Source organism: Gobius niger, assembly GCF_951799975.1.
Source record: "Gobius niger genome assembly, chromosome: 1".
NCBI classification, from domain to species: domain Eukaryota; kingdom Metazoa; phylum Chordata; class Actinopteri; order Gobiiformes; family Gobiidae; genus Gobius; species Gobius niger.
Window position 1 is genome coordinate 61822610 of NC_136852.1, and position 14560 is coordinate 61837169.

Consider the following 14560-nt stretch of genomic DNA (forward strand, 5'->3'; position numbering starts at 1 on the left):
TATGTAAAATTGTTTTTCTAATTTGTTTTTCTAAATGTAACTGGACTCAAGACAAACTCAACCAACAGTGGTCTTGTGAAGTGCATCATATTGCAATTGAGTATTTAATTAAAACACACTTTTTCACAAGAGGATAGTGTAATTTGGTAAAATCTTTATTACATCTCAGTAGCATAACAAAGTTATATAAGGAGGCACTTTTAAGGCTGCGGAGTGAGTGGCAACTTGGGCCACAGCTGCTTGTTAAGGTCGCTAATGCAATACAGTACACTGGAATACAGTACAATTACAATGAGAAAAACAAAATAAGACTAAGGCAATAAATTGGGCGGCGCAGCGGTTAGCGCTCGTGCTTCACAGCTAGAAGGTCCTTGGTTTCAATCCCCGGAAGGGGGCCTTTCTATGTGGAGTTTCTCCCATGTCTGTAGGTTTCCTCCGGTTGCTCCGGTTTCTCCTACCAATGAAAACATGTACAATAGGTGAATCCTCCAGCCAGGTGATACTGACCATCACCACCCACTGCTCTGTATGAGTCAAAGGACAACTTTGAAGTAATACTTTAACCTTCAGTCACGTTGACATGAAGACATCTGAGACACAATGCAATTATGACACAGTTTTCTATTAAGGATTTTGTGACAAGCTGCCCTTTTCCCTGATCACTTGAGTTTTAAAAACTTTGCCTTTGTTTGAACAAAACGGTTTAAGTTTAGCTTAACAAACCGCATATACAATGTCTAAGGCAAAATCATGTTAACCATACTCTTGTTTGCTTCCATTTCATGTAAAAGAACAACGCAAAATACATTTTTACAGAAAGTTGTTAAGAACTTAAAATAAATTAAATATATGGCCATTAAATATTGTGTAACATGATGCTTGTACGATGTGATTAGTATTGCGTGAGCATGTCATCTACATAACACCCCTCAAAAAGGGTAAATATAAGCCAGGTGGCTGTAGTGTCTGTTTTCAAAGTCTCGCCCCTCAAGTCCCTATGTAGCTACTGTTCACCAAATGTCCAACAGAGGGTGCTGTCCGTTAGAATTTAAGTTTTTTCTGAGTTGCAGAATTTTACAGATACATAATGCACCCATTCAGGCAATGGCACAGATGGTACTGCTGCTTTGGTTCTTCAAGGCGTCTCTCCTCTTGAGCTCTCTCGTTATTCTTCTGCGGATGCCCTCTAAGTAAAGGCTGCGGTCAAACAGTCCCGCCCCTAGAGGAATACTGACACAAACACACAAAGTTAATACAGTCGTTTAGAACAAAATCACTGATAAAAAACAATATGAAAAGATATGTTGATATTCCAAAATATTTCTTTTTTGTCAACAGACAGAGCGAATAAAGAATCAAATGTTGCAACCAAACTCTTTCCTTCTACTTCAGAGATATGTTATTGAGCATGTTCCACAACATTTAATGGGCAATACTGTTGCGGTAATACAAACAACAGCAACTAGCTTGTTAGTTCATGATCAATACAAAGGCTTTATAATTAGATGCCCATTCTTTCCACCAATGTCAGCTTTTACAATGCACTCAAGGACACACTTACTTATCCCTTCCTGGCCTCAGCTTTGCCTGGAACACTCCAATCACGGGCCGGTGGTCTGAGGTCTTGATGCTGGTGCAACTGGTATATTTGATGACTTTGATGTCATGAGCTTGTCTGCTCCTGAAGAGGATTCTGTCCTGTAACCACACAATATTAAGGTATAAGAATCAGAATAGTTTTTTTTTGCGATTCTTTGAGAACAGGTTCACAAACTTGTAATATTTCTCGGTGCAGACATGAAACAAACAACACATAACACAGAATTTAGATAAAATAAGATTAAAAAAAATAAGCTAATACATATGACTAATGAAGCCATAAATCCCAAATGATCTTACTGTGTATGACGGTGTCCTCTGTTTGGAAGATGTGTCATATTTATCACAGCCAATGTCAAACTTGTATGTTGGCAGAAAGTGTATTGGCGCCTCTTGAAAACCTTTGAAGATTGAACCTGAATAAAAACACAGAAAGCAAAAGACAAACAGTCCCTCATGTTGTCACACAATATTCTTTTGCATTTTAGCATGCATGGAAAGATTCTTACCATCCTTAAGTTCCTTGGAGAGCTGATCATGCTCCAGCAGAGTGCCCATCTGTCTGCCTACTGTGCAATTTATTATGTTTTCAACTTCCACTCTATTTTTACTGAGTCGAAAGTTAAAATCTCCAAACCAAAAAACGTTGTCAAATTTGGTAGTGACGTCAGCTGGGGAAAAAAAAAAGAAGAAGCCGATATCTAAACAAAACCAGGTCATTTTCAACAATTTATAGCTTATTAATGTGTACTTACATGGAGTGGACCGATATGGGTTAGTATCTGGAAGACCTTTTGGTAGAGCCAAAGCTTCAATAATCTTGTTGTAGTCTAGTATTCTCTCATACACTTTGGAATCCCCAGCTAAAAAGAATAGCAAACATACTGATGATCGTCATGTCTGTGGTTACAAAATAAATAGACTTCTGGATACAATAAACAGTGTGAGCTAGAATTGCTACTGTATTTTTTTTATATATATAATTAAATAGATTTGTTATTTCATTTTTAACCAACCACAATTGTAATTTACTGAAACCTTCCTGTAATAAACCTTGTTATAAACCTGTCTCTATTTGCTAACATTTGTAGTTTGCAAAATTCTTTATATTATGACCAACTGATACGTTCATTCAATCTTTATTAAGGACACAAGTGAGAACACATGATCCATATATAGATAGATCACAGTCTCATCTGGTACGGCAGTGTCTCAGTGGCAGAGTTTTGCCCAACAATCCAAAGAGTGGTGGTTCAATCCCAGCTCTGACCAGAGCATATTGTTGTGTCTTTGGGCAAAACACTTCACTCGTCTTACCTCCAGTCTCTGTATCCAATTGTGCATGTATGAGAGAGTTTGTGAGTGCGAATGCAGTACAGTTGACTGACACAAACTAGCCGATGATACGGCGTGGGGCATTTGCACTTGTGTCTAATGGTTTCTTTAGGATGCAATTCCATGAATAAAATAAAAATATATATACATTTCTCAAGGCACACTAAGATTTAGTGGTCTGGTGTAGACTTCAATGCACACATAATAACATTATGAAATACAAAATAAAATGCGCTTACATGTAAAATGTGAGGTTATGAAAAGGAAGGAAGTTCCAAAAAAGGTAAAGCCAACTCCAACAGCTCCTTTTGTCTTAATTTGAGAGATGATCCTGGTTGTGACTGTGGCATGCTCCACCTCTGTGTGTGAATTAAAAGGGTTGTGAGTCTTTATTCACTATAATAAAGCAGCATAGGCATAACATCATATGTACATCATATCTAAAATATATTAAGTGTCTTACCCGAGCAAAACCATATGAGATCTCTTCGGACAAAGACGCTAAGATATAAAACACCATGGGACGCTGCATACAACATGACATAGTAGGGCCCAAGAGTCTCCTGAAGGCGGGTCTCCCATTCCCTCCTAAGACAGAGTTCATAAGTATTGCATGTCATTACTTAAAACATCGTGGTCAATATCTGCCATACCTGTCAGGGCAGCCCTCTTGAACCCCAATAACATACAAATCTTGTGCAAATTCTGAATCTGTTGGAAGAAGGAGATCATCCAAGTTGACAGGCAGCCCCTGAAACAACATACAGCATGAAGTCAAACACACAGGAAATTCTATTTAGTTTCATGAATGTTGCTCAAACACCGACACCTTTTCTCCCTGCATGTTCCATGTGGCGACATAGATTCCAAGTCTCCTTTCAGGGAAGTACCGGTCTAACTCATCTGCTCCCAAAAGAGCACCATTTCCGAGAACACTGCCTTCTAAAAAGCTTCTGTAAAAACAAACATTCAAAGCTGAACCACTTTATAAGTCAATGCGATTTATTCGTCTGGCCTGGCACTTTCAGTACCTGTTCCTCACGTCCTGCGGCTTGATGGGGCTGAGCACACTGTAGTTGGATCTCACAGAGTGGACTGAGGCACTGTCCGATCCCATGTTCTCCAGAAGCCTGCTGTCACTCAGGTTTCTGTGCAGTCTCTCTCTCTGTTTCTCTTTGCCATGCACCATATAATCCAAGCAATCCCTGTCAATCCTATTAGCGGGCCGTAAAGTGACTGACGTGAAGTTTTTCTCCAGACTAGGAAGTGGTCCTATGGGCTGCACGGGGGACAAGCGTGCTCTGGAGACTCTGGCCCGGAGGTCTGTGGGGTCACTCTGCTGGCTATGGGGCCTTGGTTCATACTCGGACAGACTGCTGACTCGATTTCTAAATACTGGTGATCCCGACCCTTCTGACTCCTGACTGCGTACGCCTGTGGGAGCTTCAGGGAGAAATCCACTTGAGCCTTGCAGTGTTTGGTCCTCTTTCAAGGAGTCTGTGGAGGAGCATGTCTCAGCTCTGTCGCTCAAACTCTCTTGGCTGTTTCGGAGTCTTCTGGTTCTGATAGATTGGTCCACAGAACCACTCTTGCCAGCTTTTAACCGCCTGGGTAAAGGAGGAGGTCTAGGCTGGTATGGACTGAATCCCTCTGCGTCTTTAGTAGGTAGATTGTGTTCGCCACAATCTGTCTGGTGGGAGGTGACATCTAAGGAGGTCTTAAGGGGCTGATTGCATTTGGCAGCAGCCCCTTGTTTAGGTGGAGAGTCGCCAAACCATTCGAGATCTTTGCCCTCTCCATACTCACTCATTCTCTTGTCATGTTTGATGCCTTTTGTTTTCAGGGGGGTTTCTCATCGTCTGGTGAGATGAAGGTAGACAGTGGCCTGTAGAATAACATAACAATAAATCACTTATTACAGTATATTCCTGCAGTTATGTTATAACATAGCACTCGGGGTTCACTAACTGATAGTGACTTAATAGGCGTGCATATTAAACGTGTAACCGGCGAAGTAGCTTGCTGGAAACAAAAACAAGCCCGATATCTGGATGAGTTGCTAAATCAAGCTAGCTAACAACGCTACGCTAAATTGGCTTATTGTTCTTTCATCGTCCCACCGATTACGTCAACACATCTAGCTACATTGCGACATCCATCGCGTGTAAGGGGTGGCTCCGGTGTCATGTCAGAGTTTAATTCATTTAATTTACCTTTGATCAAATGTTGCATCCAAGTAGCGGATTCATAAGTTAATGCTAGTTCAGCCACTTCCTTAGCAACGTTTGAAAACAGATTTCTGTTTCCAAGAGGCGTATGGCCCCACTGCGCCCTCTCGTGTTCAGATTGTGTAACGACAGCCCCTAAGAGCGTTGTCAGATCAGCAGAGGCGAGAGTAGAGCTCAGTTACTTAATTAGGATGTTTCCTACTTGAGTAATTGAAGTACAGAGAGAGTACTCACAGAGATGTGTGTGTGCCCATATATGAAGAAAAAAAGAAATAAGAACTTGTTACTCACTAATAACTTGTATATTTATAACATGTATATTTAGCCTATATATATTATTATATATATATTTATATATATAATATATATACATATATATTATATATATATATATTTTTTTTTTTTCTTCATGTTTTGTTTCTCATCATCAGTGAACATTACTGTAGTTCATGGATGGGCACACCCACAGAGATGTGTGTGTGCCCATATATGAAGAAAAAAAGAAATAAGAACTTGTTACTCACTAATAACTTGCACTCAAACAGGCACATCCACGCTCCTGCTGTCCACGTCCCTGGGTAAGAGTGATTTGTGCCTGGATAACTCAGGTATATATGATTTTTATTTCATGAACACGAGATGCTGCTTGTAACACTATTATTATCACCCCTATTGGGGATGCCTGCAGTAGGAAAGTATATTGAATATGGGGTAGGCACCTATAAGGTTTCTTGCTTCGACCTACTCCCTTTTTTGTTCTAAAGATTGATGATGTGGTACTAGAAAGGGTGAATGAAAACAAGTTTCTTGGTATATTATTAGATCATAAATTATCCTGGAAACCACACATCGCTCATGTTCAATCAAAACTGTCCAAAACAATAGCTATATTACATAAAGCCAAATATTTTCTAAATACACCCTCTCTGTATATTCTGTATTGCTCTCTTATTGTTCCATACATTACCTATTGTGTTGAAATATGGGGGCATGCCAACGCTACAAACCCAAAACCTATTTTTATTTTACCAAAAAAAGCCATGAGGATAGTCAATCATTCTCCGTATAATGAACCAACAAACGCAATATTCTGCAAATTTAAAGCAATTAAATTCTGTGATCTAGTCAGCCTGAACACCGCTGTCTTTATGTACAAAGTCCATAGGAAAATACTGCCAGAAAATATACTTTGTCTGTTTGCTAACAGGGACCAGAAATACAACCTGAGAGGAGAAAACATGTTTAAAAAACAAATGGTCCAAACAAACTTTAAAATGTATACTATTTCGGTCAAAGGGGTCGACTTGTGGAACAATCTCAACAATGATCTTAAAAGGAGCAATTCCATTCATTATTTCAAAAAACAGTTTAAAACCTTAATTTTTGAGAAATATACAAAAAATGCTTAAGAAAATGTGGTTAAGTTAAGCTCATGCATTACTGTTGTGCATAAATTGGAACAGAGAAATAAACAAGCATTTGTATTTACAAATTACCATATTATTATTTTAGTAAAGAAGAAAAAATATGTGTACTGTTTATGCGTGAATGTATAGGTATATATATAATATATTGTATACATTTGTTTTTTTTGTAACGTCTTTGATGGGTAGATGTTATTTTGTTGTTTTGTAAACAGGGTAGGAAAAATAAGCCACGGCTTCAGCCTACACCTTTTCGGTTACCCGCCTTGTCTGTGATGAATTTGCAGTACATACTGTACTTTTTGTTTTATGTTTTTGTAACCGAATAAACATTCATTCATTCATTCATTCTGTGACAATGGAATGTAAATAATGTAAAAATAATTACTCAAATAAATAAATCAAATCATTTCTATATCACTACTGATCGTTAATCAGAGTCACAGCTACTCACAGTACTCAGGTAGCCTTTTCCCCAAGTACTACTTTACCCTTATTTGAGTAATTCTTTTGGTCAATATATTTTACTAATATATATAAAAATAATATTTTGCTAATCTATACCCACTAATCAGATGGTTTATTTCTTTGCTTGGTGGCTATGTGTGCGATACAGGATATTAGGGGCAGATATTATTATTTATTTATTTACACATGTTGTCTCTTGTGGCTCAATGTCTCATTTCCAAGAGAGACCTGTTAAAACATACAATGTAGATAACAGCCAACAGTAACAGTAAAACAGCAACATTAACATAATACTTAAAAACATATAAAATAAACACAAGAGCAGTCACGTGGAGGATACTCCTTTACAAGAGATTTAAACTGACAAAACGTGACAAGATTATCCACACACTAAGTCATCTGTGCCTCATCCCAGACATTAAAGATGTCATTAGATTGATCTTCTCTTCTGCCTTATTTTCATCCAAACTGCATTGACTTGGGAGTTTTGTTGTAAATTTCAAGGTAACTTCTGAATGAAATAAATTTATAAAAGAAACAAGTTATACAGGTTGCAGCTACTTTGATTTGTTTTCTTTTTTTGATTATAGCAACCTATCCCAAACTATTAAAACAAGAATATAAAACGCCTTGGCAATGAGCATAGAATACCTGATGGAAACGTCTTTCAAGCACTCTGTCATTCACTATCTGTTGGATAAACTTAAAACAGAACTGAAACTAGGCCTATAAAATGCCTATAAATAAAGTCAACATATCCTTTTTTGTATTAGTCAATTGGATTGACACAAGAATGAACCATTTCCAAAGTAGGATCGTAAGCCTATGAACTGTTAACAACATGCTAAAGTCAACATGAATGACACAAAAAGCCACTATTGCTGACAAAACAGTGAGCTCATGCAAACCGCCTATACCAGACCATCTGAAAAGGCAAAGCATGTCTGTCAATTGTTAACCCTTTCTCTTTCTGTGATCCCACCACGTATGAGAAACAGCCACTGAAAAGATTTCAGAGCCCACCGGCCCCTAGAAATGTGGACAATCCCCCATATTCTGAGCATTTCTATGGCTTTGTTGCTGGCATAGGCAGTTTACATAAAAGGCCAGTCATTGGGTCAGGTATAAAAGGGAAGGGTTAACTAGGTTAGACACAGTTTGGTGCAGAGCAAGAACAGCAGCAGATCCAGCAGCACACAGCAGCCCACTGACCAACAACATGACCTCCACTGGAATGAACATGATGAGCAGGGTAAGAATTCTCTTTACAAACGATGCTTCCTCTTTGAAATGTGTGAGATGTAGCCTAAATAATGTGCATTATGCTCTATTCCACAGATTACCTTCTACGAGGAGAGGAACTTCCAGGGCCGCTCCTATGAGTGCATGAGCGACTGCCCCGACATGTCCTCTTACCTGAACAGGTGCCACTCCTGCCGTGTGGAGAGAGGCTGCTTCATGGTGTATGACCGCACCAACTACATGGGCAACCAGTACTTCATGAGGAGGGGAGAGTACGCCGACTACATGAGCATGATGGGCATGAGCGACTCTATCAGGTCCTGCCGCATGATCCCCATGGTAAGACAACTCTCAAATGTGTACTTCTTCAACTCAGTTTGATTTACATGGTTAAACATGAGGCCTGTTTCCATGGCTGTTGACTTTAACATCATAAGCAACGGGGACACACCACGAAAATAATATAACAAAGTAACGGTGTGCCTTCTCTCTCTGCCCCGCAGTACCGTGGCAACTACAGGATGAAGATCTATGAGAGGGAGAACTTCGGTGGTCAGATGTACGAGCTGATGGACGACTGTGACGACATCATGGGCCGCTACCGCATGAACAACTGCATGTCCTGCAACGTGATGGACGGCCACTGGCTGATGTACGAGCAGGCCCAGTACAGGGGCAGGATGATGTACTTCAGGCCTGGAGAGTACAGGAACTTCATGAACATGGGCTCCAGCAGCATGAGGTTCATGAGCATGAGGCGCATCACTGACTCCTGCTATTAAGCAACTGCTACTGCACTAAATAAAGCTGTCAAAACCTATTTCTAGTGCCGTGTTCGTTTTCTAAATCGAGCTTTTCTATAACGTGGTGATAAGAACAGTTTATATAGCAGTGGAATACCATTTATTTCTTTTTGCTTTAAGAAATCTTTCATGACACCTACTGCTGCGACTACCCTATTGTCTAGCAGTCATTTGGTGGAAGTTTAGACTTATTCTGCAACAGTTATGTCTGGGGCTTTTCCTCATTTCCTTTCGCTCATACATGTATAAACACATACCATTTGGCTCCAGAGATATTCTGTGTAAGATAAATTCATATGGTTTGCCCTGATATGAGACTACTTGCAAAATATGGGATGCGCTATATCAATTCAACTTCCTTACAACACACACAGCATAAAAAAAGGCTTTTTATACGGGAAAAACACAACCTGATCAAAAGATTTACACACACACACGCGCACAAATCCCTTTCTGATGCAACCTCTTCTGTTTATTTGCGCTTGAGACTGAATGCTCAATCACTTGCAAGTCTGTCTGGAACCTGAATACTGTACTGTATTTTGCAAAACTCACATGCACGATTATTTCAAGATTAATCATTATACAGTGCTTAGCCTCATCCTTTTCTGCTCAGTATGAATACAGTGTTCTCCTCTCCCCTCTCTTTCTCTCTCCCAGCCCCTCCCAAGGCATCAGAGGCCTATTTTGCGTGCAAGACAGTGTGGATCGATGGCCTGATAAAAAGATTGAACCTAATGAGCATCAGAAACATCTTAATAAAGCACCATAATCCTGTGCTTAATCCCTCATTACAGAATCATCTGCATTCTTCTCTGCTGCGCGCTGACGACACTATCTGCCCCGCTCCTCTCCTCAGGGCTACAGCTGCCTTTGTCTCCGCACACTCTCATCACGCTTTAGGATCAGAGGAGCGGCACGCAGTGAAAATAGTGCTTTTGTGCGCACTTCTATGCTATCGCCTATCTGAAATGGAAAATGAAGCATATGCCTAATGAGGAAGGGGAGACATTGTGTTGACCGATACCATTGTAGGACACACTTTCTCTGTCAGTGATTATGATTTTAGACAGTGAGCGAATTATTCTGAAGTGGGACAGGATGGATTAGGAGAGTTAGCGCTGAACCCCACAGAGGCGAGGAGGGCAGTTTAGTGCAGCATGAGCAAATAAAGTTGGAGAAGTTTCATCAAAGTTTAAGTGATGTGAACCGTGCAGTGTCCTATATAAAATAAAATAAAATACATGCAGGATTGTTTTTGTAAATCCTATAGCTACTAACAAAATTTCTCTGAGGATACAGTGATCATCATCTACCCTTCAAAAATGAATAGAAGTAGGCACATAGGGCTATGTAAATTTCCTGAACAAAAGCAATTAATTATTAAAAATTCTTTATATTACCATTCTAATCAGCTTATGACAACTGAAAGTGCTTTTCATTTACTTTAATTAAATAATGATTACATTTATGCTTTATGGTTTGATTTACATTGTGCTCTACAAATAAACTAAATATGGGTTAACCTCTTAACCCCAAAGTGCCTTGTCTCCAGTTTGGCTTTACCCAAATCAAAATGCGACTGGAGTTTACAGCCAGTGTTGGGCAAGTTACTTTAAAATTGTAATATATTCTATATTAGTAGCTACAGCGTTAAAAATGTAATATGTTTCTATTACATATTACTGTTACTTTCGTTACTAAATATAAACTGAATATAGTAATTATGACACCGAGTAAAAGTGCTTTCCCCCATTGTCGTGTTTTGTGTTGATGATGGTAACATGGTGTATAGTACATACCGCAGTATCCAACTAGATTTGGTGCTGCATGTGATTTATGAATACAAACAATTTAAATGCACTTGTAACTTGAGTTAATTTAATTGTCAAGACAAATATACAGTATTTTGTGTATGTAATATGTTATACTCCTTAGTTTCTACATAAAGTAATATATTTTTGTAACTCATTACTTTTGTAATACGTTACCCCAACACTGTTTACAGCCTACAGGTCAGAGTCACGCCTTATTTGAAAGTAAAGACCTTTGTCACCTCTTCTGCTGCGTTTTTTGTTGCATTTTTACTATTTTTTTTTGCGTTTTCGTCTGGCCTTTTTCTTTTGGTCACTTTTTTGTTCCCCTTTCATTGCTTTTTTGTTGTGTTTTTATCACATCATTGTCACTTTTTTGCCATGTTTTTGTCAATGTTTTTGTTTGCGTTTTCATCCTCCTTTCTTCTCGTTTTTGTCGCTATTTTGACGCTTTTTCCAAGAAGCTCTTAGTTTCCAAACTGGAGAAAATGCACTCGGTTAAAGTGTGGGTTAAGAGGTTTTGAATGCAGAGGTTCAAATGGGATATTGTCATTTGCACCTATCATTTTACACATCCACAAAGCCATAAATATGTTTTCCATTTAAAAAGGTAATTGGAGTTTACAGGTGTTTCTATTCTGAGAAAGCAGCAATCTCTCCTGCTGTAAATTGGGCTTGAGATGATCCTCGGGAGCATTAGGTAATTAGCCCCATGAAGGTGCAAGGGCGGCTAATTCCAAACCTGTGCTTCTCTCCTCCCTCTTCATTACCTTGTGCAGAGGATATAACAAAACAAATAAAACTCATTAGAGAGGCCTGCGTGTCTACAAATCCCTCTCTTCACACACATCATTAGCGCAGTCTTCGTTATTCTGCCTGGATATGAGCGCACATCAAACATCTCACACGGCGTTGTCTTTTAACCTCGGGCAGAATCCGGTCTGATCACAGCATCTATTCTTGCAACTTTGCATTTTATTACCTCTAAACCTGGCCTTTAGAGACAGAAAAATCACTATGCATCACAAGAGCAAATCTGGGAGATAAATATAATATACTATACCCAAAACGATTTTTCCCAAATTCAATTCAGCACCTTTGGCTTTGTCTTGTTGTGAGAAAGTGAACTCATGTGTTCTGCTACAAAATGAATGGATCCATGACAGCCTTTTCCTTTTTTGTTGTTGCAAATAGCCCAAATATGGCACGAAACAACCTTTTCAGACCCCTACACACAGTTTGTGACACATTTTTGTCTTGCTCTAAGGCTCTAGGCCAGGGCAGTGGTTCTACATTTTCTGCACTATTTTATACTTTCTGGACTGACACATGCGCGTCTGTGGAGCCGCGTGGTGCCTCGCTAAAGCCGTCACAGCATTTGACAAGTCTAATCGTTGTTTATCTGTGAATCCCTACATTTATACAATTTGCCAGCATTGCCTTGAGTGCTTTTCCGCTGGTGCTCATTGTTTGTTTGGTTTGTTTACAGCACACAGAGGCAGGGGCAGGTGTGCAGTGACAGTCCAACCGCTGTTAGAGTGAGAGAGTGCCGCCTGTAATCCATGAACATCTGCAGTTAACAGACAGGCACACGTTACTGCCCTGAGGCGCTGCGGCTGCGGCTCAGCGCTTGCTGCAGCAGCACCATGTGGGTTCAAAGCTATTCTAATCAGACTGAGTTTCAATTTATCTAAAATAGTCTGCCATTGTTATCATGACTACTTTTCCTAGGCCAAAATGATTGAAAATGTACAATTAACGTACAATATAGGCTATTAAATCGTGAGAAACAGACACATTGGAGCTGAAACTTTGGTGACAGAGCCATAATGCAAACTCCACATCCGGCACCATGCCCTGCAGGGCCAAACCCCACTGCCCAGCAGATGAAGGAGAGTGTGATCATCAGCACTGATTCTGTAGCAACAGCCAACCAAAATCAGGAAATAAAATATTAAATGTCTTATTTTCTATTTAAAAAAACATGCATCTTAGTTTCATTTTGCATTTTTATAAAATAAATATTAAACCCTTCCACAGTGTGCTGTGGAAAAGTGGATGTTGTGCAGTACATTTAAATTCTAACCTTTGTAATTATGGCTCAGAAAGAAAGTATATGTCAGAGACATATGGATCAGTTCCAAGCTTTTAATGTCACTGATCCCTCAGTTTGTCTGCTTTGATCTCTGACTTTGTAATCTAGTGGGTTTAAAACTGTGGCCACCAGGAAAAAGTCAATTTCTATCACTAAACCACAGAAAAAAGATTTTTGGCCTGTATCAGTTTTATAGCAGCCTTCTGTAAAGTGTGTGTATCCAACAATGTTGGCACATCACTATTGTGCCACACACGGGATACAGCCAACATATTGTTGACACAGCTGCAGTCTAAACTGACTCAACATGACACATGGGTCATCAAATACAGATTTCCTTCCTAACACTGAGTGAAAGTGAACATTTGACCTGCAAAGGAAAGTGATTCTTCCAGAGCCTGAAACAGTTGCACAAAGTTTCTCTGAAGACATTTAGTCTTTTGTAATGATAGAAACGTTTTGCTCTCACAATCTTCAAAGAATTGAGGAAAAAAGTGAAATGAAAAAATGAATGAAATAAGAAATAAGAAAAATGAAACATAAAATAAATAAATAATTTTAAAAAAGAATGAATAAATAAATAAGTAAATCATTGTTTCAGGTCTATGCAAACCAGAAGGAGGCACTGTTGCTCCTACTCTTCCAGCTCGCAGAATTTGCCGCGCGCCTCCATAGATCGGACAGCATGAAACCAAAGCCGAATACTTCACCCGGGCCTTTTGTCCGTTGCAGATCGGATCCCAGCTCAGATACAGACCAGTTTCAGAGAAAAACAAAGTATCTGGAAGCAGAAAGTTGTGTTAGTTTAAACCGCCCGTAGTGTGCACAAGGATTGCCCGTCGGACAGTGGAGGTTCATTGGGACAAATCATGGATCCTAACGCGGTCTGAGTTTTACAGTCAAATAGTGAAGTGTTATTGTTTCTCTGCTTCTGGCCCTAGACCTCCACCACTTCTCCTAAACCTGTGGTTTCCATGTTTCCAAACGCTTTGGAGGAGTAGCTAAGCATACCTCCTGAGGCTCGGATGTGTTCCGTACCATAGCAGACTTCCACGCACTTAGAGAAAACGTGTAAATGCAGCACTCATCATTAAAGTATGTCTATTTGACTTTTATTTGAGCTGATTTGATACTACTTTATTCTGCTAGTTAAAACGAACTAAAGGCACTTCACTTCACATACAAAATTGGCTTTTCAGTAGCCTAATACCCTTCCCATCTTGTTTTATAAAATGTAAAATCAAAAAGTTTATCATAAGGTTATTTTTTCCTCAGAAATCTTTCAAATTTAATCCTACACCTTGAGGGGAAGCCTATCTCCTGTCACCACACCTTTCTGTCTTGCCTGTGTTATTAGCATTACAATAAAAAAAGACACACTTTTGTTAAAACAACAACATGCCACTACAATATAGACCTGCTCTATATTATTTTTAGCTTTATTTAAGAGGATCTGAGCGCTTGTCCTGTTTGTTATTTCTGTTGCCATCTTCCTGGATATAGTCCTGTGTTGTTCCCCTTTCCCCCAGGAAGTCTTTGCTTGATTTGTTTT

The 14560-nt window shown here is 39.3% G+C and overlaps 2 protein-coding genes across 2 annotated transcripts; one reads left to right on the forward strand and one right to left on the reverse strand.

Moving 5' to 3' along the window:
- Nucleotides 1-40: 40 nt before the first annotated feature.
- On the reverse strand, nucleotides 41-5236 carry inpp5e (inositol polyphosphate-5-phosphatase E). The gene is made up of 11 exons (XM_079558742.1): nucleotides 5148-5236; nucleotides 3966-4819; nucleotides 3764-3887; nucleotides 3588-3685; nucleotides 3398-3522; nucleotides 3174-3293; nucleotides 2355-2462; nucleotides 2109-2270; nucleotides 1900-2015; nucleotides 1562-1698; nucleotides 41-1230 (listed from the first exon to the last, which is right to left on the reverse strand). The coding sequence occupies exons 2-11, from the start codon at nucleotides 4742-4744 to the stop codon at nucleotides 1098-1100; spliced, it is 1902 nt and encodes a 633-aa protein (XP_079414868.1). The 5' UTR covers nucleotides 4745-4819; nucleotides 5148-5236; the 3' UTR covers nucleotides 41-1097.
- Nucleotides 5237-8256: 3020 nt separating this feature from the next.
- On the forward strand, nucleotides 8257-9078 carry LOC306962238 (gamma-crystallin M3-like; the record flags this gene model as incomplete). The annotated part of the gene is made up of 3 exons (XM_079555330.1): nucleotides 8257-8306; nucleotides 8393-8635; nucleotides 8800-9078. Exons 1-3 carry the CDS (start codon nucleotides 8274-8276, stop codon nucleotides 9076-9078), a joined length of 555 nt encoding a protein of 184 aa, XP_079411456.1. The 5' UTR covers nucleotides 8257-8273.
- Between the last annotated feature and the right edge of the window lie 5482 nt (nucleotides 9079-14560).